General features: G+C 45.3%; 1 protein-coding gene across 5 annotated transcripts; it reads right to left on the reverse strand.

The window, feature by feature from the left end:
* Positions 1-55: 55 nt before the first annotated feature.
* On the reverse strand, positions 56-21,658 carry LAT2 (linker for activation of T cells family member 2). Of its 5 annotated transcripts, none has more exons than XM_080983884.1 (13): positions 20,419-21,658; positions 15,102-15,214; positions 14,592-14,634; positions 12,788-12,831; positions 11,270-11,318; positions 10,381-10,418; positions 8,012-8,050; positions 7,317-7,347; positions 5,499-5,557; positions 5,235-5,291; positions 3,993-4,061; positions 2,924-2,975; positions 56-1,851 (listed from the first exon to the last, which is right to left on the reverse strand). In XM_080983884.1, exons 2-13 carry the CDS (start codon positions 15,187-15,189, stop codon positions 1,839-1,841), a joined length of 582 nt encoding a protein of 193 aa, XP_080840010.1. In that variant the 5' UTR covers positions 15,190-15,214; positions 20,419-21,658; the 3' UTR covers positions 56-1,838. The 5 variants fall into 5 exon arrangements, with proteins under 5 accessions (XP_080840010.1, XP_080840012.1, XP_080840011.1 ...); XM_080983886.1 differs by lacking the exon at positions 20,419-21,658 and adding an exon at positions 17,986-18,122 and having other exon boundaries at positions 8,012-8,047; XM_080983885.1 differs by lacking the exon at positions 20,419-21,658 and adding an exon at positions 17,986-18,122 and having other exon boundaries at positions 2,924-2,972.
* Positions 21,659-22,991: the final 1,333 nt, after the last annotated feature.

The raw sequence follows: 22,991 nt of genomic DNA on the forward strand, positions 1-22,991 counted from the left end.
TACCACAATCAGTAAAAGCAGGTGCCTTTTAAAATTTTCCCTCACCTGTACTGCTCTGAGATCTGTGGCTGAAGGGTGATATACAAGTATAATAATGATGTCTTCTTCTTTGGTGATCACTCAGCCAAGTAAGATTGTCTTCCATGAACACAGTGACTGTGGAGGCCGATGATGATACCGTTTTTAAGGACCTGGGTAGCACATCTATCTTCTCATGAAAGATGTTTGCTCAGTTAACCTTCTACATCAGGGTTTCCCAAACTTGGGTCACCAACTGTTTTTGGACTACAATTCCCATCCCTGACCATTGGTCCTGCTAGCTAGGGATGATGGGAGTTGTAGTCCAAAAACAGCCAGAGACCCAAGTCTGGGAAACACTGTACATAATGCCCTTTTAAAAAAGCATTCAGTGCAGTTGAAGCATCTGCTGATCTTTACTAGTTGAAGGAATATCTTAACATTGCTCCTGGGAACAGATGTAGACCTGCTGACATAATCCTTTTGTTGTTGTTGTTTTAAACACCCCCAAGCAATTTGATATTGTCAGCAAACTTGACTGCAGCCTCGCTGGTCATATCTGGATCATGGAGAACAGGATACAGCTAGCTGTTAATCAGGTGATACCACAGTGAAATCAGATGCCCCAAAGGAACATTTTTCCTTTGTTGGAACAGTTTCACCCGTGCCTGCAGAGGGAAGATCCTTTGCATTGAATACAAGCCAGTGGTTCAATGGGGGGGGGGGGATTGCATGGCAGTTAAGCTCATTGACTCAGAGGTTCCCCCCATCTTTGTCTGCTCTGGACCATTCATGGACAAGTTAAAAAACACAGGTCCCAATTGCAGTCCTCAGTTGACTCTACTTCCTACAGCCCTCCATTGGGAGAACAGCTTTTACTATCTTCATCTTGTTGCTTAACTAGCTTACTGAGCCGTAAGAAGACCTATCCTCTTACCCTATAACTGCTGAACGTAGACCACAGGGGCCTCGGAAAAGATATAGACCACACTAAGCCGAAGTCTCTCTATTTCTTTCACAAGAGATCCACCCACTCGTTCTTCTGCTAAACGATAAATGTTGAACTTGCATTGCAAGCTAAAACGAACGCAGCTAGAATTAACTCACCGGAGGAAAGCGAAGATATTGTCACAGGACGAACTACAGAACTGTGCTACCAGTCTGTGCAGATACAACACTCAGAAGAATTATTTTTTATCCCTACTTGAAGAACTAGGGCCTGAAACCGTATTTTCACCAATCAGAAGCTAATGGTTGTCCATGCCTTGTATTGGCCGAGGGAATAAAGATTTATCGGGATCTGTTACTAGGCAGAAGGGCAATAATTTCACTCCCAATTATTCAACCATTGCAGCGCCCACATAAGGCTCCCCCACTCTGGGGGGCTTTCAAAATTACACCATAAATGGCACTACTCTGGAGTAACCTCAACTTCCCAGATGTTGTTGGGACACATTCCCCACCCCAGCAGAACGGTTAAATCTCTTGTTGTGAATTATACACAGGGGTTGCTTGCTTCTTTTATTTTCTAAACTGCTTAGAATACAATAGACTTTGCTCTGGCTAACAGACAGAACAAATAAAGCAAGAAAATGAAATGTAGATTGCCATTTGCTCATACTTCATTTATGAACAATCTCTCTCCCCCTTAACACACGCACGCACTTTCCAGTGGACTCTTTTTGGAGAGTGTCCTGCCTTGGTGAGGTGCACATCGCTGAATTTGCTTGAAGTTGAACTGCAAGGCAGGAACTAGCTGCAAGTGGCCAGGTTCCCTGGACTGTAGAATGAACGACTGCCAAAGTTCTCTTCGCCAGCTCTTAGGCAGGAAACCTAAAGGGAAGAGGGTGGATAGATAAGAGGACTCTTTACAACCTCGGTGAGTTTTAGGGGATCTTGTAAGTCGAATCCCCCATTTGATGCATCCCAAATAGATGGCCATCCAGCATGTACTTCAAGACATCCAACAACCAAGAGATCCTCCATCCCTTTTGGGTCATTTTGTCCCATTGTTGAACTTTTCTTGCAGTCAAGATGCTGCTTCTGTTGCAAGAGACCCACCTCACTGCGAGAAGTGAGGTTACAGGGAAGCAGGCAGAGGGCCTTCTCGGTAGTGGCGCCCGCCCTGTGGAACGCCCTCCCACCAGATGTCAAGGGAATAAACAACTATCCTACTCTTAAAAGACACCTGAAGGCAGCCCTGTTTAGGGAAGTTTTAATGTTTAATGCTGTGCTGTGTTTTTAATATTCAATTGGGAGCCGCCCAGAGTGGCTGGGGAAACCCAGCCAGATGGGTGGGGTATAAATAATAAATTATTATTATTATTATTATTATTATTATTATTATTATTATTTTATTATCCTAATCCTAATCTTGCTGCCAGCAGTCCAGTTCACTCATGCAAGAGGTATGAGGTGACAGAAAGTACTGGACCACTTCAGACTATAGGGGATGGATAGCAATTTTTTTTTAATGCTCACACTAACAAAAAACCCCCTCCCTGCAACTAAAAAAATCACAGCAGGCAAAGGACAGGGCTTGAAGCTCTGTCCTTGGTGTGCTAGATTTCTAACTGCAAGGAGTCCCCTTGCCACACTCTATATTAGGCAGGTTTTGCATCTGGGACCTTAGGGGTATAACTACATGCTCTTAACACTGAACCATTGAACAAAGTGAGCTGAGGGAGAAGCCAGTGAAAGTTCTCAAGCAGACAGTGACTGCGTGCAGACTTCCTCTCCATATGTTTTGGACCACAGCTCCCACTAGCCTGAGACCACATGTGCTGGCTGGGGCTGATGAAAGCCATAGTTTAAAACATCTGGAGGGGAGCAGCTTGTGGAAGCTTGCTTTACACTCGTCTGCCAGAGGCAGGGAGAAAAAAGCAGACACACACATATAAATTACCTGCAGTTTGGATGTGAATTGATGTAATCTGATTCATCGTCGTCAGAGTCTTCTGGTTTGAGAAAAACATTCCAGGGTTGGTCCAAGACATTTTTGATGTAAAAATCTCCACATGTCTCCCTCCCAATCATGCACTAATTAGCTAGGGGCATGATCTACCACAACTTCATTCTGCTGAAGTAAAGTGGTCTTGGGCAGTTTATTGTGTTCATCCTAGGAAAACTTCCCAGATATTTGAGTCCTATAGATGCAATAGCTGACTTCAACCATCAAGCTAAACCGTAGTTCAGTCCAGTGGTACCTCAAGTTACAGACGTTTCAGGTTACAGACTCCGCTAACCCAGAAATAATACCTCAGGTTAAGAACTTTGCTTCAGGATGAGAACAGAAATCGTGTGGCGGCAGCAGGAGGCCCCGTTAGCTAAAGTGGTACCTCAGGTTAAGGACAGTTTCAGGTTAAGAACAGACCTCCAGAACGAATTAAGTTCTTAACCCGAGGTACCACTGTACAATGCAAACAGGCCATACAGCAATGAGAAGAAATTCAGAAACTTTTAGTTAACCCCAACTTGTCATGTTGCTCAGACCCGAAATGAGGGCTAACACTAACAAAAGTGGTTTAAATAAGCCAGCTTTGGCATGTTTGAAACAGATAATAAATGCTAACCATGGTTGGGTCTACACAACATAAAACCATGGTTAGCCCGAAGTGGAAGCTTCTGAACTCCTTGCACTTGTGTGGAAGGAAGAGGGAAGAGGCATCGCCAAGGACTCAAGGCACAGACACAAATTTGCCTAAAATTTGCATGTACTAATTTAAATGAACAGATGCAAATTTAGTTCATCTTTCAGAAGGGGAAAAACAAAACTCTGGCTTTTGTTATCAGGGCTTACTTTTACGGGCTGGTAGATCAATACAATCCATTCCATAGCTAGAAAGCAGGAAAATGCTTTATGTGCAGAGCAGATAGCTCAAGAAAGTTAGCCAAGTCACGCATGACATGCATCATGTCATCAAAGAATTGAGATTGTAGATGATTTCTAAGAGAATTTGCAGCCCATCGTTCACCTGCAATCTGTGAGTGCTTCCATATCTGGATCGTCGTGCTGTTTTCATAGACATCCACATCTGCCAAGACTACAGAAAGGAAAGAGAATCCAGTCAGGGGAGGCAGCTGAAATGATTTGATTATTATTATTACTACATAAAATGTCTCGAAGCAACTTACAATTGTAAAAAGAAACAAGCAAAGAAACAAACAAACAACTGCAAGGACTTAAAATGTCAAACAAGATGAAGATTGCCGGCTGAGCAAATCTCATCCAGGTCCTATAGGTAACCGGTTAGGCAACTAGGATTCTTGGGGAAAGAAGCAATGGCTGCTCTGAAACAATTGCATTGAAACAATTGCATTGTTTGTTTGCAGGCTTACTTCCAAACTTCTTTTCTCTCGACCCCATCATAGACTCCTCTGTATTTAATGGCTCTGAGTGCCATTCCTTATGTAGCCAAAATGGCACCACCCACATTCTGGAGGGATGTCTCAGCAGACTTGACCCCATGGAAACTGAAAGAGCAGCCCAACGAGGGCTGAGCATGCTCAGTGGCCCACATTCCCCACCACAACTATCCAGTGCTAGCTGGTTATTACAGGGGTACGTGTGTAAAACTGGGAGAGGAAGGAGACTGGAGTGTGTGCTGGTGGGCAAGGTCATGTGGTTCGCTTGTGAGGGAACCGCCAAAAGGCCCTCAGCATCCAGGCAGAACAATGGGGATGGAGACGCTCCTTCAGGTATACTGGGCCGAGGCCGTTTAGGGCTTTAAAGGTCAGCACCAACACTTTGAATTGAGCTCGGAAACGTACTGGGAGCCAGTGTAGGTCTTTCAAGACCAGTGTTATGTGGTCTCAGCGGCCACTTCCAGTCACCAGTCTAGCTGTCGAATTCTGGATTAGTTGTAGTTCAAAGGTCACCTTCAAAGGTAGCCCCACGTAGAGTGCATTGCAGTAGTCCAAGCGGGAGATAACCAGAGCATGCACCACTCTGGCAAGACAATCTGCAGGCAGGTAGGGTCTCAGCCTGCGTACCAGATGGAGCTGATAAACAGCTGCCCTGGACACAGAATTAACCTGTGCCTCCGTGGACAGCTGTGAGTCCAAAATGACTCCCAGGCTGCGCACCTGGTCCTTCGGGGGCACAGTTACCCATTTAGGACAACAAATTATAATCCTTATTAACAAGGCTGGGCTGATGAAATTATGCCTGGTGTTTAGAAAGCGGAGAGATAAACACCCTAGTAAATAGAATTTACCAAGCCCACTGCTTCTTGATGGGCCAGCCACGTTTTGATAAGAGTAGGTATCTTCATCTGAAAGAGGAAATATTTGAGAATCAACATAGCATAAAAAAGAAGCCTAGTATCGATTAGGTGCTTGGCTGAATGCATATAGGAGGAGGGATGTGGTCGTGTGTCCCCGACCCAGCCCCTGGGTGCGCTGAGCACGGTATCTCCAGGACCCTCCACACATCCAAACTGCACACCCTTCATCTGTGTATTCTTGTCTCGTCCACTTACCACTGGATTGCCTTACGAAACTCCCACAGTTGTAATAAATATCTGCATCGATTGGTTTGCTAGAAGAGGGAAGAAGAGGGAGGGAGGCAGGAAATCCTTATGGAGTCAGAGAGAAGGATTTCCACCCAAAGCTCAATATTTTGCCTACCGAAAAGGCACTGTGACTTGCCCAAGAAGCATTTGCTACGCAGCTCCAACATTTATTTATCACTGGTACCGCCATATAAAATGCCACAAAAAGACTAAAAACACAGTATTACAATAAAGCCGTCAGGCACACCTGCAAGAGCCGGTTGGGAAATAATCTTAGGCCCGAAAGGCCTGTCAGAATAATACAGTTTTTAGAAAAGCGAGCAAGGGTGGCTCCTGGTGAACTTCTATTGGCCAGGAGTTCCACAGGGCACTGTCCTGACATACTAAAGGCTTGGTCCCTGGTACAGGCCAGTTGAAACTCGGGGGCATGTGAGACCAGTAAAGATGGCCTACACTCCTGCATTATTGTGCCTGTTTTCTGAGGTGAAGTGCTAAGAAGAACGTAAGAAGAGGCCAGCATCCTGTTCTCACAGTGGCCAACCAGTTGCCCAAGAGTCCTCTCCTCTTCTGCAGTTTCCAGCTGCTGGTATTCAGAAGCAATAGTGCCTCCAACTGTGGAGGCAGAACAGAACAATCCTGGCTAGCAGCCATTTGTAACCTTCATCTCCATGAATTTGTCTATTCCTCTTGTAAAGCCATCCAAGATGGCGGTGTTGTGAGAGGCAGGAGGCATTGGAAGAGGCCATAGCTGAAATGCTTTCCACCCCAGTGACAACGCCAAGCGTTTTGAGACTCTCTGGGCCAAAGAAATACAGTTTTTTGATGGACCACTCTTTCCATCTGACCCTAGAAGCCTTCCGAAGGAAGCCGCTTCCAGAAGACCTCATAGGGGGCACAAAAAGATTGTGGGAACAGTTTGATAAATATTCATGTAGGGCAATTTAGGGGCTAGCTTTGGGTGTGAAGCTACTGGATATTTTTTACCAGAGCTTTATGCTCCCTTCAATATTGATGTACATTAAAGGAACTGCTAATTTGGGTCGATTTGTTTTTTAAAAAACGTTACGCTGCAGCGACATTATACTTTTCATTGTGTACCCTTATGGTACTACTGAATTTAGACTGTGAACCATAGAATCATAGACGTGGAAGAGTTGGAAGGGGTACCTGAGGATCATCTAGTCCAACCCCATGCAATGCAGGTATATGCAGCTGCCCCATACGGGAGCAACCTTGGCATTATCAGCGCCATGCTCTAACCTTTAATTTGAATTCAGCCTGATCTTTTATTTTCCTTCTCTTCCCTCCCCCTCCCCTTTTTTGAAGATCACCCGCTCTGAGACCCCACAGCTAATTCTCCCCTGGCCTCCTCGCTGGCCCAAGTAGGACCAATTCAGCCAGCTAGCCCTGGGGATTATCTAATTGATTTTTGATTTTTGATTTTTATTGTTATTCATGTTTTTATACTGTATTTTATGCTCCTTTTATAATTACATGTTTTTAATTTGTTGTTAGCCGCGCTGAGCCTGGTTTTTGAACCAGGAAGGGCAGGGTATAAATAAATATTTATTTTATTTTATTATTATTACCACCAACTGAGCTATGTTGAGTGCGGAGGCATTTGTGGAATTTATTATAAGAAGGTATTGGCTATGACCAAGATTTCACGTGGCCCATGTAGGGGGGAAAACAGAGTCTGCTGTACCTAAGAGATCAGGGGAGTTTCAAAATAAGCAAAACACCCTCCCCTCCTGCCCCCAAAGCCTACTGCAATCCTGGACTTACATATATGCAGGATCTTGCTCCATCTGCAGCACTGAAAGTACAATTGAGTGACCATTAGCTTGAAGGCCATGCACATCATCGAGATAAAATTCAGAAGACTGTGCTGAGGTTTCCCCTCCAATTCCCAGTGGTGCTGGGACCAAAGTATATGGCAGAGGATGGAGAGATGAGTTCATCCAACAAGCCCTCGCACACAGGGTGAGGAGGACATAAGATGGCTTTGCTCTTGGCAAGGGAGAGGGGACAGGGCAGGGCGGTGAGAGAGTTGGGGCAATGCGTCTCTTGAGCAGAAGGATTCTGCTTCGGGACAATCCTGGCTCATTCTCCTCCCATGCTCAGTGGCGGTGGCGCTGGAGGCAGGGAAGCGGGACACTCTCGGATGAAATCAGAAGCTGGGATAGCTTCTGTAATTCTGTGCATGGTCGGGGGAAATAGGGACACTTGATGGGTATGGTACTGTTGACTCATGAAAGAGCACCATTTATGGGGAAAGGGATACCCTTCATGGGTATTCCATCTTCTGATTGCACACACCCCAGTTTTGCACAAATCCTGGCCTCTTGTAGTCTCTTGGAAACGGTGGCCGAAGGGGGCTGGATCCCCTCTAGCCCTCTGAAATTCACCCAGCACCCGTCAGTGCTCAAATCACAGCATCCGTTTCCTTTACCTGCGATATGCTGAAGTAGCGCACTTACCTTTTTCAATATTTTGATACCTGGGCTCAGGGCAGGCTTCTGAAAAGAAAAACCAGGACTGGGTGTGATGAAGTTTTGCCTGTTTCAGCCTGTGTTTGGCATGCGTTCGTTCATAATTCCACCTCGCCCCATTTCAACATTTACTTTTAAATCCACATGATATGAATACTATTTAAACACACATTGTTCAGGCACAACATATTGACAAATGTATTTTATGCGAATGCGTGCATTTGTCAACATTTTGTTTATCCTTTGAGATCCACTTGTGTACTTCAGTACTAAAAGAAAAGAAAAAAAGGCAAAATATGGAAAGTGCAAAATCTGAAGAATGGTTCCATTCAATTCTGAACATTAATCCCCAAAGTCAGTGAGATCTGTGGGTCTTTCTTCCTCTCATACCTTTTTTAAAAAAATCTGGATCAACAGGCTGCTGAGTGATTTCGAGTTTGAGTGGCGTTTGTCAAGCATTAAAACTGCTTGGACATTTGCAAAGCAATAAGCAGGGGCAGGGATGGTTTCAAATTAGATGGGCATTATTGGTGTGTTGACATTCCTGCATTGCAGACGGTTGGATTAGATGACTCTCAGGGTCCCTTCCAACTCTACAAATCTATAATGAGAAATCAAAAAAGAGTTTTGTTCCCCATCACTTCCCCAACAAGCTAAATTTGAAAGGCTACAACACCGTCACCCTCCTGAGGGTATCGTGGAGAATGAGTTGGGGAGGGAAGTGTTCCCTCTCTGACCCCAGAAATATCTGCCAGCCATGGGTCGCTCTCTTCAGAGGCTGCTCTGTGAGGTCTCCCCAGTACAGGCCTGGGAAACCTGTGGCCCTCCAGATGTTAGGATCATAGAATCAGAAGGGACCCAGTGGAAAATCTAGTCCAGCACCCTGTAGTAGTAATAATAATAATAATAATAATAATAATAATAATAATATTTATTTGTCTCCTGCCCTCCCCGGCCAAAGCCGAGCTCAGAGAGGCTAACAACAGGTAAAAATAGCAGAGTGTACATAAAACCGCACAGTCAATTAATTAAAATACATTCTAGAATCAATTCAGAATCAAATTAATGGCAACCATCGGGTTCTATGAAGATTACAGAAGGAGAGAGGGGGTCAGACTGTGCTGTCTCTTCTGGGGATCAAACCTGCAACCTTGGGGTTATCAGCACCATGTTCTAACCAACTCCATCTCCCATCAGGCATCTTGCCCAATATTCAGGGATGGTGGGAATTGTGGTCTAGCAACATCAGCCCTGTTTAGGAAAGTTTTTAATGTTTGATTCTATTTTTGATATTCTGTTGGGAGCCGCCTAGAGTGGCTGGGGAAACCCAGCCAGATGGGTGGGGTATAAATATCATTATTATTATTTATTATTATTTATTATTATTATTTGGAGAGCCACAAGCTCATTGCCCCTGCAGCTTTGCTTCAGGGAACATTCAAGGTCTATGATGAATATTCCTGAACATAATCCTCAATTTTGATGTAAATTCTGTATTGCTTTGCGATGCAAACCACTGCTTGCTCCCAGAGGTAGCATTCCCCAATGCTACTACCCTCAGTATCTTAGCTGAGTTGCGTAAATGCTTGTTTTCAAGTGATGTGGATGTTGGTTTCAGCCACTCCTCCTGGGGCTTCTCTATATCGTTTAACCAGTTTCTACTCCTCACCGTTTGTGAACCACATTTCCCAGGATTCTTGGGGGGAAAGCCATGCCTGTTCAAAGTGGCGTGATACTGCTTTAAATGTGTGGTGCGGAGGTCGCCCAAATGGGCGTGTGTGTGTGTGTGTGTGTGTGTGTGTATATATATATATATATACACATATAATTTCCAAAAATCATATAACATATTTTCTTATCTTATACAATGTTTTTGGACTTCCATCAACTACATCTGAAGATTTTTCAGTCTTTATCATTTAATCTGCATTTCATTGATTTCACTATTACTTTTAATAATCCTTCACTAATAATTCTCTTCATGCTTTTCTCTGCAATATTTCGCATAGTCCTCCTTACAAAACGTCTTGCAGTCCTGCTAGCGTACTCTGTTGATTACAATTGCTTTTCAAATAGTTCACATATTTACTCCAGTCCTCTGAGAATCTCTGTTCCCGCAGGTTTCAAATCCTTCCTGTCATCTTATCCAATTCTGCACAGTCCATTAATTTCGCCAAAGCAGGCTTTTCATGGGGCCTGTTTCACAGAAACACGCCAGCATCATGGACACGACACTATTGGACTTACACGCTTTAAAAACCCATCAGTTCCAGCGAGAGAATATTGAAGCCTACGCCTGAGTTTAGTCTGGCTCATGGGGCCTTTTCAGGTCCTGTTAAATGAGTAAGAATACTTACGAAGGTGACTTTCAAGGACTGGATGTTTGCTTCTTTTGCTAAAATATAGAGGGACATATTTAGAAATGGAGAAAGACTACAAGAAAGCAAGGAATGCTAGATCGTGGTGTGCCCAAGCCTACCCAACTGCTTAGACTGGGTGCTTGGCCAGGCAGATGGTAACTGGCCACAGGACCTTTTCAGCAGTGGTACCTGGTTTCTAAATGAAGGTTAGCAGATTTTTTTTCAAAGTATCCGGGGACACTTTAAAAAAAAAATGGGGGGGGATTATTTTTAAAGTTTTTGTTTTTTGTTTTAAAAAATAAGTAATATATTCTTTTCTGTGGGCAGTTGGCTAGGTTGCTGGGCGCTCTTGCTCCCGGCTCCAATTGGGTTGCGGGGGGGGGGGGTGTCAGCGGTTTCCCCAGTTGACGCGCCGGGCGTCCCTGGTTCCCCTTTGGCAGTGGCAGTGGCAGTCTCAGCAGCCCGGAGCCAGCCTGGTAGTGCAGTTGGCTCTGGCTGGCTTCAGGAGCTGCTTGCGGCCGTGTCGTCCGCCATTTTGCCTTGCCAGAAGTCCCCATATGATGTGTCTTGTGCCGTTGAACCAATCACACAACATCCATTCCCTACTAATAAATCTACAACACTTAAAATATAAATCCGGGGACATTAAATGAAATCCGGGGACATTCTGGAGACGGGACAGATCTGCCCTGGGACAGATTTGTGAATCCGGGGACTGTCCCCGGGAAACGGGGACATCTGGTAACCATATTCTAAATGGGGAGGGAGGGGGGAGGAGAGAACCATATTCAAAACCCTAAGCACCCACTGGGGTAAAAATGAAATAAATGCATCAGGCTGACGGAGCACAGTCTCCTTCAGAGGCTGCCAAAGCAGCCCAACGTACCTTTGTCCTGGCGTGTCACATGGGATTTTTGGACAGTCATGTCTCGACACTGAAATCAGAGAGGAGAGACAGAGACAACAAGTAGTCACGCCTTTGGAGGGGAAAGATTCAAATGCTACTAACTACATCAATGCAGAAATGCTATTTCTGCTAGGGCTAAAAGAAGGAGGTGATGCTTGGGACTGGTTGGATGCAGAGGGATGGTGAAAGGAACCAGCTGGGGAACCCCAAGGGAAAGAAGGCTCAGAGCCTGGGGAATGTTGGTGGGACAGGGGAGAAGAGGGAGAAGACTTGGAAGAGGAGGTGTCAGAAGCTGAAGGGGTAACAGGGCTTAGTGAGCAGAGAGAGTCTGTGGCAGAAAGCAGTGCAGAATCAGAGGCAGACTCAGAGATGGGCCAAGAGGCAGAGATGAGTCAGGCTGGTGAAGAATCACAGGCAGGGCCGGATTTAGGTTTGATGAGGCCCTAAGCTACTGAAGGTAATGGGGCCCTTTATATGTCCAGCTGACCTTTGTCAACAACAAATTGTCACTGTTTGTTGTGTTGAATATATGCTATGTGGTAATTTATGGACCTAATAGGTACCTAAAGCCATTTGCACACAACAAAATATGTATTTTATCAAAGTAATTGTTGAACTTATCTTATATTTTGGAAATGTACATTCAGGTTTGTTTTCCTTTAATTTTTTGGGGGGCCCCAAGGGAGTGGGGCCCTACTCTATAGCTTGTTTAGCTTATGCGTAAATTCGGCACTAATCACAGGTGTCTCCCCCTCCTGCTGTGACCAGCTTCTTTCTGCCCTTGCATCCCAGAACCAGAAGAGGCATGAAAAGGGCAGAGGAGAGGTTGGCTGCACGCAGGCACAGTCTCCAAATGCTTGGAACAAACTCTTGAGAGATGAACTTGTCACAGCAGGAGCGGAAGAAACTCATGACTCTTCACCAGCTCAACTCATCTCTGCTTCTCAGCCTCCCTCCTTCCACTCTCCTGCTTCAGCTTCTGCTGCTGATTCTGGACTTCTCTCCATCGCTGGCGGAGAAGTGGAGACAACCACCCGATGGTAAACTCTCTAATCCCGGGCTAAGCTGGCTAACTGCATCATCCTTCAAAACAGAACATGGTTTCCAAAGACCACATATCAGGTGCAACGCACAATCACTTATATGGATCCACTTTGGCCATAGCAAACAGTGGGAGTTAACTCAAAATAACACACTTGCACCTCTCTCACCACCAAAGAAACACAAGTGAATAGCAGAGAACCTACACAAACGACGCTGACACAAAACCTCACATATATTAAGTAAAAGAGAAACATCACCACCCAACCCCAACCCCCCTCACCTTTCCCCCCCCCTCCAACTTCCCCCCCATTTCTTCCTAACGTCTCAACAAATGAAACTGATCTGTAAAAAATGTTACTTGAAAAAAAGAGAGACACATTGCACATACTTTTGAAAACCAAGAAAATATTTAATAATAAAAAAACAAAAATGGGGGGAAAAGAACACACTTACTCGAATGGGAGCGGACCGCCTCAAACCTCTGCTGCTCTCCATAACTGAAAAGATACGGGGAGAATCTTTGGTGTTTAGTTTTCAACATTTTGCTGCCAAGAACTACATTCCCTTCATTATGTGCAAAGATGTGGGAGAAATTCAACTTAAAGTTGACAGAATATGCACAACTTGCAGACTTAACATACAGAATAAGAGAACAAGAAGAACATACGTTTAAAGAAGACTGGAAAACGTTTATTGAATATATGGAAAATAATCGAGTACAGCTGAAAACGCTGGCAGCAGATAGTGGGAAGGCCACAGGCTTCCGCATCCCTGAATGAGAGAAAGCAGAGCCGTTCTCAGTTATGGAGTAGACTGCTGCAATGCGCCCTCTGTGGGGCTGCCCCTGGAGACTGTTTGAAAACGTCAACTAGTGCAGGACGTAGAACACTGATGTTGGAACTCAAAGCACACATTGCACCAATTCTGTGCTGTTTACATTGCCTACCAATTTGCTTCCAGACAGAATTTAAGGCACTGGTTTGGGACTCCTTCAGATTGGTGTTTGGCTGCAAAATAATAATAATAATAATAATAATAATAATAATGCGGGTTGCGCTGTGGGTTAAACCACAGAGCCTAGGACTTGCCGATCAGAAGGTCGGCGGTTCAAATCCCCACGACGGGGTGAGCTCCCGTTGCTCGGTCCCTGCTCCTGCCAACCTAGCAGTTCGAAAGCACGTCAAAGTGCAAGTAGATAAATAGGTACCGCTCCAGTGGGAAGGTAAACGGCATTTCCGTGCGCTGCTCTGGTTCGCCAATAGCAGCTTAGTCATGCTGGCCACATGACCCGGAAGCTGTACGCCGGCTCCCTTGGCCAATAAAGCGAGATGAGCGCCCCAACCCCAGAGTCGGTCACGACAGGACCTAACGGTCAGGGGTCCCTTTACCTTTACCTTTATATCCCACCCATCCGGCTGGGTTTCCCCAGACACTCTGGGTGGCTTCCAACAAAATATTAAAATACAATAATTAATCAAATAGTAAAGGCTTCCCTAAACAGGGCTGCCTTCAGATGTCTCCTGAAAGTCAGATAGTTGTTTATTTCTTTGACATCTGATGTCCTTGATGCAATAACAGCACATTAGTTGTGGGTTGTACTGGAACTTCCAGACATCATTCTACTTCCTTAGCTGTTCTGGGATGCTTCTGTAATGTCACTGAATTATTGCCATCTGGAGGAGCCCTTTTGCATCATAGCACAACAACAACAAAAATCTGAAACATTTCCGATAATTAATTTATATATATGCTGCTAGCTTGTAATAAAACCTCTTAAGCAGTCTGTGTTTGGTTAATGTGCTGCTTCTCCAAGGGCACTGTTACTGCTCCTCAGCCTGGGGATGGTTTTAGTAAGCTGTTTGATTTTATTAAACTTTTTTACATGCCGACTTGGGAAAGCTAAGGCAGGGTAGAAAACTCTGGCCCAAAACCTGTGCTGCCTTGCAGCTATGCTCATTTGTGAGAAAGGCTTTCTTGAGGAACAATCTGGACCTGTTGCCTTGTGGGATATCTTTGGGGAAATAAAAGGTTAAAGAGTGAATTTGGAGTGGATGGCATCTTCTACGCCTCCTTCTGGCAACTCCTGCAGCCAAGCTGGTGCCGAACGTATTGCTCTGGTTTCCTTTGGACGACATCAGCGAGTCTGAGAGGGGCGTCTTGTCATCTGGGCAGCCCAGGACCTCCATACACAGTGCCCAGGCTTACGCCCCAGAGAGAAATAAGAGAACCAGACATGCAATGGTGATCAGCTACTTACTGATTCCTCTGACTGTCCAGGCCTGTCTGCTCCTGTCTCCCTCCTACAAGGAGGAGAGAGAGAAACACAAACATTTGTGAGCTAAAATTATACAAAAGGTGGGAGTGGGGGAAACTAACATAGCATGGTCCAGAGCAAAAAGTTATCATTTGTCAAGAGAAGATGAAAAGGGGGAAATCAGGGTCATTCTAAGGTTGTGTGCGGTAGATGCATTTGCAGAGTGTGGTTGGTGGGGCAGTATCGTCGTGCCCATTTTACAGATAGGCAAAACTGAGGTTGAGCAACAGTGGTTTCGTCAACACATATGCTTAAGGTGTCCTGCACACTATCAGCTTTCCAACTGCCCCATTTCCCAATAATTGTGTCCAACTACACACAAAAAAAAAACCTTTAACGCTCTCTTTGTGGCCATAGATGAGGCCCATTTTTCACAATGTGTTGGGGACTTATACAAAGAGGGGAAAGCCTCTAAACATGGATCCAGATCTGTGTTTCAAAGGAAAGCCTTACCTGTCCGTTGGCATTTCATGCACATGCTGACCAAGGCTCCTAGGAACATCAAGGAGAAGGCGCCCCAAATCAGCTCTACTTGGCTCATAGCTCGATCTTGCCGCAACTACAACCTTGAAAATGCAAGAGGAAGGTGGGTGGACAGCTCAAACCACAACACATGTATCTCCCCCACCCCAGCTGCACAGAAGCAGGCAAAGACTACCATACCCTCCAACATTTCTCCAGTGAAAATAGGGACGTCCCATTCCATAATTATGTTTTTTCTATTTATACTCCACACATCTTACTGGGTTGTCCCAGCCACTCTGGGCGGCTTCCAACATAAAAACATAATAAAACACAGTGGTACCTCGCAAGACGAATGCCTCGCAAGACGAAAGAGTTTTTCGTTTTTTGAGTTGCTTCGCAAGACGAAAAACGAAAACGTCTTGCAAGTTTGTTTCCTTTTTCTTAAAACCGTTAATACCCAGGGTGACTTCGAGGAGCAACTCATAGCACGCGGTGTGGTAGCCCTTTTTGAGGTTTTTGAAGACTTTGGTGATTTTGAAGACTTTGGGAAACCGTGCTTCGCAAGACGAAAAACTCGCAAGACGAAAAAACTCGCAGAACGAATTAATTTCGTCTTGCAAGGCAGCACTGCATTAAACTTTTTTTTTTTTAAAAAACCCCTTCTCTATTCAGGATTGCCGTCACACGAATTGGGGGTCGGATAACTCCAAACCCTCCAACATTCCTCCCATGAAAATAGGGACATTCTGAGGAAAAGCGGGACATTCCAGGATCAAAACAGAACTTGGAACGGCTTCTCTAAATCAGGGATGTCCTGGGAAAATAGGGACACCTGGAGGGTCTGGACTATGCCTGTGTGTAACCTTCTGCTCCTCTTACTTCAGTCCTCTGCTGGTCCTGGGAGACAGTGGAGCAGGAGGAGGAGGTATGGAAGCCCTTGACTCTCCACCAGCCTGACCTCTCTCTCCCTTCTCCTGCCTCTGACTCTCGGGTTCCCCCAAGGAATCCTGGGAGCTGTAGTCTGTTAAAGACACTGGGAATTTTAACACTGTGAAGGGGTAAATGCCAGTTCCCAGGATTCCCTGGGGGAAGTCATAAGCTATAAATGTGCATTAAATTATGCTTTCAGTGTAGGGTCCGGAACCACCCTTTGCAATGCACATTACTACCTGAAGAGGGAGGTCTCCCCCACGGCCTTCACGCCCGGAGTCAAACGCTATCCAAATGCATCACATTCCCACCCAATTCGAACTCGGCTTGGATATTTGAAGGGAACAAAGCAACTCACGAGGCCTTGGCTCACCAAGCAAGGAGGAAAAGCTGGAGACTGTTGCTCAGACAACTTCTCGTGCTGCCATTGGAAAGTCTAGAATCATAGGCCTGGGGAGACCGGAAACATTGAGAGCCAGCCCTCATGGGATGCTGATCACTGGATCCCTCTAGCTCATAGAATCATGGAATTGCAAGAGATCTGGGTTGTCTAGTCCAACCCTCTGCAATGTCAACACACAGTCTCCCATCCAATTTAAAACCATACCGGACCCTGCTTCACTTTGCAAGTGTGCTAGCAGTTTTATGGCTGCACCACTAGGAGCTAGTGTCATCTAAGCTGACTGGCAACAGCTTTCCTGGATTTCAGATGGAAGATGTTCTCAGGCCTGACTGGAGATACTGGGGTCTGCTCTGCTGCTGAGTCCACAGCCAGTCCTTTCCTCAGCCCCAATCCTCCCTAACCCCACCAGTACAAGAAAAAACTAACAGGTTTCAACATATGAATAAAATAAAAAGAGAAGCAGTTGCTGCCTCCTGGAGCTGTAACCACTGGTGTGGTTTACAGACTAACTCCAACATCTCTTCCTCTCTCTCTCTCTCCTCTGCTGCTCACCTGGAATTGTCTCCCAATTTACCTGAGCAACATTGCATCCCTGACATCCATCCATCCCCTTCTTCAGAACCCACCTTTCCTGAGTGACTTTTGCTACAGCTCCTTCATGCCTAAATCCAGCCAGAGTACATGCACCTTAAATAAAGCCAGAAGCTGGTGGGAATTGTAGTGCCAAACATCCAAGGGTGCTAAGTTGGTTGAGGTCAGCCGATAGTGTCCCGGGAGAGGGAATGGCCTGGTTATTGGACACAAGCCAGAAGAGGAGCCCTCGTGGTAGGAGGGAAGGGTGTGCGCCATTATATGGCACCTTTTTGTTGCAATTCCCACCTTGTAACGAATAAAGGCTCAGCTTGGTGGCACATTTTTCGATTTTAACTGCCTAACGGATAGCCTCACATCTAAGTTCAGTTTTCACAAGGAAAGAAGGAGAGAGATTCAAGGATATTGTAGGCTGGCGGTAGAGAGAGAGACATTAATGGGATAGAAGGAGAGCAAGGGCGAGAACCTAAGATAGCTAGATAGCTAGATAGATAGATAATTTATTACGGTCGGAGACCAGCTTATAACACACTTGGGGGTACAGTCACAGAAGGAAAACAAACAATTAAAACAATGTACAACAATAAATTTAAAATTTATAAATGCAATAAGCGTATAGACACTTAAAACTTTAAGATAAACTACCGCAGGGAGCTGAACCAGAGTCACCCATGGAACCAAGTTTGGGGATTTTCTTAACGAACTAGTTTGAGTCGGGAGATGGTCTGCGCCTACAGATCTGTACACAGAACCTGGCGACCATCCTAGAAGCTATTCATGCAGAGGAATGAAATAAGGTCTTAGCGGGTGACTGCCCAGACAAATTCATACCCCTAAATTAGTCTTTCGCCCAAAAGATTCTCCCATTTCTTCGAGAACCCAGAAGCAAAGTGTCTGGAGTTGAGGAAGGAGGCGCAAAAGTGAGAAGGCAGCTGAAGGCAGCCCTACCTTCTGGTTCCAGCTGTTCTCAGGAGCTGCAACTGATCCTTTCCCCTCCGGCCATCTCCCCTCGCTCGCTCTTCTCTGCAGAAAGAGCTGACCTCAATGTGGTCACTGGCTCACAGAGACGGTGAGCAGACCTCTAGCTTCCTGTTCCCTTACGTGAGTCACCAAACCCAGCATCCGGCAGCCGGGCTCGGACGTGGCCCTCTCATCAAACCACAAGGCCAAAAGCAGAGTTGCGGGCTGGAACGCCTGCGCGTCGCATTCAGGTCAACTGCTCAGCCAAACCTGGGAAAAGGCTGGCTTAAATCCTACAGGTTGACTTGGAGGAATATCGGAGGCTGCCTTCACAAGAGAGGCAGACCACCGTGGTCAGCCACCTCAGTGCTGCCCACAATCATTGGCAGTGGCTCTACGGGGTTTTGGGCAAGTCAACCTGGATAGCTCAGTTCATTAGAGCATGGTGCTGATGATGCCAAGGTTGCAGGTTCGATCCCTGTATGGGTAAAAATGTAAAGGGACCCCTGATCATTAGGTCCAGTTGTGACGGACTCTGGGGTTGCGGTGCTCATCTCGCTTTATTGGCCGAGGGAGCCGGCGTACAGCTTCCGGGTCATGTGGCCAGCATGACTAAGCCGCTTCTGGCGAACCAGAGCAGCACACGGAAACACCATTTACCTTCCCGCCGGAGTGGTACCTATTCATCTACTTGCACTTTGACGCGCTTTCAAACTGCTAGGTTGGCAGGAGCAGGGACTGAGCAACGGGAACTCACCCCGTCACAGGCATTCGAACCGCCGACCTTCTGATCGGCAAGTCCTAGTCTTTGTGTTTTAACCCAAAGCGCCACCCGCGTCCCTCCTTGTATGGGACAGCTGCATAATTCCTGCATCGCAGGGGGTTGGGCTGATCCTCAAGGTCCCTTCCAACTCTACAATTCTATGATCTTCCCTAGCCCTTTCTGGAAATTGAACCTTTCCATGCAGAGCGTGCACTGAGCCACAAGCCCCTCCCCTAAAAATACAGCAACTTTCCACTCCTCATGGTTTTGAATGACCGAGAATCATAGAACTGTAGAGTTGAAAGTGAACCTGAGGGTCAAACCTCCTGCAGTGCAGAAATCACAGCTAAAAAACTCCCTGGCAGATGGCCATGCAACCTCTGCTTAAAAACCTCCAAGGAAGGAGACCCCACCATCTTCCAAGGCAGTTCATTCCACTGTTGAAGAGCTCTTACCACCAGAATCTTCCTGATGTTCAGTCGGAATCTCCTTTCTTGTCATTTGGATTCGTTGGTTCAGGTCCTCCTCTCCGGAGCAGGAGAAAAACAAGCTTTGCTCCATCTTCCATGGAACAGCCTTTCAGATATTTGAAGATGGCGACTGTATCTCCTCTCCTCTTTCTGAGGCTAAACAAACATACCCAACCCTCTGCACGGTTTCCAGACTCTTGATCAACCCATTTTTTAAAAAATTACTGTGGTACCTTGGTTTACAAACTTAATCCGTTCTGGAAGCATTCTTAAGCCAAGGTGTGCTTTCCCATAGCAGCGGGGGACTCAGTTTACAAATGGGACACACTCAACAGGAAGCGGAACATGTTCTTATTCCAAGGAAAAGTTCACAAACCAAAACACCTCCTTCCGGGTTTGCTGTGTTCTTAATCCAAGTTGTTCATAAACTAAGCTGTTCTTAAACCAAGGTACCACTATACAGTGGTACTTCAGGTTAAGTACTTAATTCTTTCTGGAGGTCCGTTCTTAAACTGAAACTGTTCTTAGCCTGAGGTACCACTTTAGCTAATGGGGCCTTCTGCTGCCACCGCACAATTTCTGTTCTTATCCTGAAGCAAAGTTCTTAACCTGAGGTATTATTTCTGGGTTAGCGGAGTCTGTAACCTGAAGCATCTGTAACCTGAAGCATCTGTAACCTGAGGTACCACTGTGTTTCATTTCACCAACAAATCTCTTTCCAAGAAGCTGATTTGACAATAAAAATGTTCAGAAATGAAACGTACACAAAAACTAATTTCAAATGCAAGACAGGTGACTGGGATAAAGATCTCCACAGAAAAGGATGCTTGATAGGCACCAAAAAGGCAATAGAGAAGACAACCATCTGATATGTAAAGGGAAGAAGTTTCAAAGGGAGGGTGCCACCACAGTAGAGGCCCAGCAATTCGCAATGTGCCACTTTTGCCATACAACACAGTAGCTGTAACACAGTGGTCGAGAGAGCACATGGCTTTGAATGCAGAAAATTCCAGGTTTGATCCTCGGCCTCTCTAGCTAAGGCTGATCAGAGAACCAGGAGAGCTGCCGTCAGTCAGATCAGACAATATGGAGATGGATCTGACCTGATAAAAGGGAGATACAGGCCTAAGATTCCAGGGAGAAAGTCTCAGATGTTTTCTGAGAATGCGTTTTTTAAACACATCTCACTGTTGGGCCCTACAACTTTTTTACATTGTGCGTTGCTAGGTCCACCTTGAAACAGGAAGCTGCTGTGCGATGGTGCCAAACCACGACACCCCTCTGAACAGAAGGAAACATTTAATGCGAAACCAAGGTTCCCCCCAGAGCTGATAGAGACCCTAAAAGATCATCCCACTCAGGTGTTAAATTGCACTTGGCAAAAGTTGGCTTCAGGGCCATTTGTGATAAAAGCCATTCAATAACAGGTGGTTGTATGTTTTTCATAAATGGAGTAAACACTAAGGGTGGAAAACCAAATAAGAACGTCCTGTGGTAAAATGATGGGGTCCAGGACCTAGAGCATTCCAGGGAGGCATTGCTATTGTTATTGGGGGTTTAGGTTTTTATTATGTATTTTGTGTTGGTTTTTTAAACATCTTTAAAGTTCCAAAAGTACTTAATTATATGTGCACTAAGCATGGTGAGACGTAAATAAAAGAGAGATAAAGAAAATCAGAACCCGTGTGGAAGGGGAAATAAAAGGGGGAGGGGGGGACCCCAAACTGTGTATTTTACAAGGTTGTTATTGTACTTCACCAGATCTTAACCTATTACAGTATTTGTAAGGATTCCAAACATCATTGAATTTGTCCATGGCAAATCTGCGTTTACATGTTGCGAGTTTGTACAAGTCTTCAATCCAATCGTAGAAGGGAGCCACATTTTTATTTTTCCAATTCATCAGTATCAGTCTTTTTGCTTTGGGTAAGGGCACAGAAAGTCCACTCGCATTGTCCTTTTGTAAGGTTCCATGTGCTGGGCATACAATTCAAGAGGACATTTTGCTCTGTAAATGTTAAGGTTGTTCCGTACAGTTGTGTTGATAGTTTCAGTTACCTTCTGCCAAAAAACCTTTCAATATAGGACAATGAAAAAGCATGTTTTAGAGAAGCATTATCCCTATTGCACCTCCAGCAGTTAGATACCTTAGATAGCCCTTTTTTAAACAAACTCAATGGGGTCCAGTATATTCAAAATATTTTGTTTTTATCTTGTATTTTTATGCTGTGATCCACCCTGAGATTTACGGATGAAGGGTGATATACATATTTAATAAGTAGTAGCATTAGCCTCAATCCCAACAGCATGAACAGAACTCCAAGCAAAATTCTCAGTTCCTATTCATTTTTGTGGTGGAGGCAAAAACAACAACAAAAATGAATGGTGAGGTGGATAAAGTTTAAACCTCTCCATCCAGCCCAGCGCTCCGAAGGGGATGAGTGGGCTCAGCAGATCTGCATGGGACATCCGTTGCAAAAGCTAAGCTGAGTTTTGAGTGAACATCTTGTCCAGGCCAAAACCCAGACCCATCCAGAGGGTGTGCAGCTTACGCCACCTAAGGGCCAAATCAGAGATGACATGCAATTCACACCTGCAGTTTTGAAAAGGAATGTGTTGGAATGCTAACAGCATCCCGCTTTGGGGGAGCGCTGGGAAGAGAGGCAAAGAGAAGAGCTGGATTCTGAAGGGAACAGCTACTCTTTCCTCCTCTTGTGTTCTGGAGGGGAAAGCCTCCTTTGAAGCTGGTATTTGAAATGGGAGGAAACCCCTCAGAGGCACCAACGCATTCTGAAAAATGTGCATGTTACTACTGAAAGCAACATTCGCTTCTGGCTCCTCTGTATGGACAGGAGCGAGTGAAGCAGCCAACCCTCCTCGCTCTTTCAGCAGAAGGGACAGAGCCCCAGGAAGCAGCTGGAAATCTTTTGGCAAAGAATCCAGCATCCACAAATAATTAGGGACTTTCCCTTCCTGCCATCTCTGTGCTGCAAATAGCAGCAATATACCTAGTGTTGCAGCAGAATCCCAAGAATTTTACTTCGGAAGAGGCTTCACTATTTAAATCAATAAACACTTCCACTTAAGCTGCCTTTAATGGTATTGGTGCTTCTTTTCCTGCTGTTCAGGGGTGAGTGGCAAAGCTTTTGTAGCCAAAACCAGATCATCCATGCACCATGCATCAGTAGGCCTGGGGGAGCCCCATTGTTTTGTAGAATTAATTTTTTTAGAATGAACCTGAACCCAGTGAAGACTGAGCATGCTCAGTGACCATGGAATGCTGACCAACTCTTTGCTAGCAGTGAAGGGAAGGGAAGGGAAGGGAAGGGAAGAGGGAATGGAATGGAGTATTCCAAAAAAAGGATAGCTAGCGCTCAGTCACACTCAACTCCACATTGCTAACATTTCATTTTAGGTCCCATTTTGTCAATTTTCCAAGCTCTGTATCACTGGTTCCTTCTACAATGCCTTATTCAACACCAGTTAAGCGGGATTGTTGGGGAAAAAAAAAGTAATTCGGATAGACATTTTAATTTTTGCAAGAAAATTTACTAGAGCATGTCTGCAGAACATCCTTTTTGGTTTTCCATTCTATAAACTGTTGCCCCTTGAACAAATCTGACAGCCCCGACAACTCTTCTCTGCCCAGATGGTGAACAGACTTCAACACAGACCAGTCTTAAATATTACTTAATGTTTTCTTTATTTAAAAGTTCATTCACAAAATACCATATCCATAAATTTACTTTGTCATGAAGCAG

This window comes from Podarcis pityusensis (genome assembly GCF_964106645.2).
Source record: "Podarcis pityusensis genome assembly, chromosome: 15".
NCBI lineage: Eukaryota > Metazoa > Chordata > Lepidosauria > Squamata > Lacertidae > Podarcis > Podarcis pityusensis.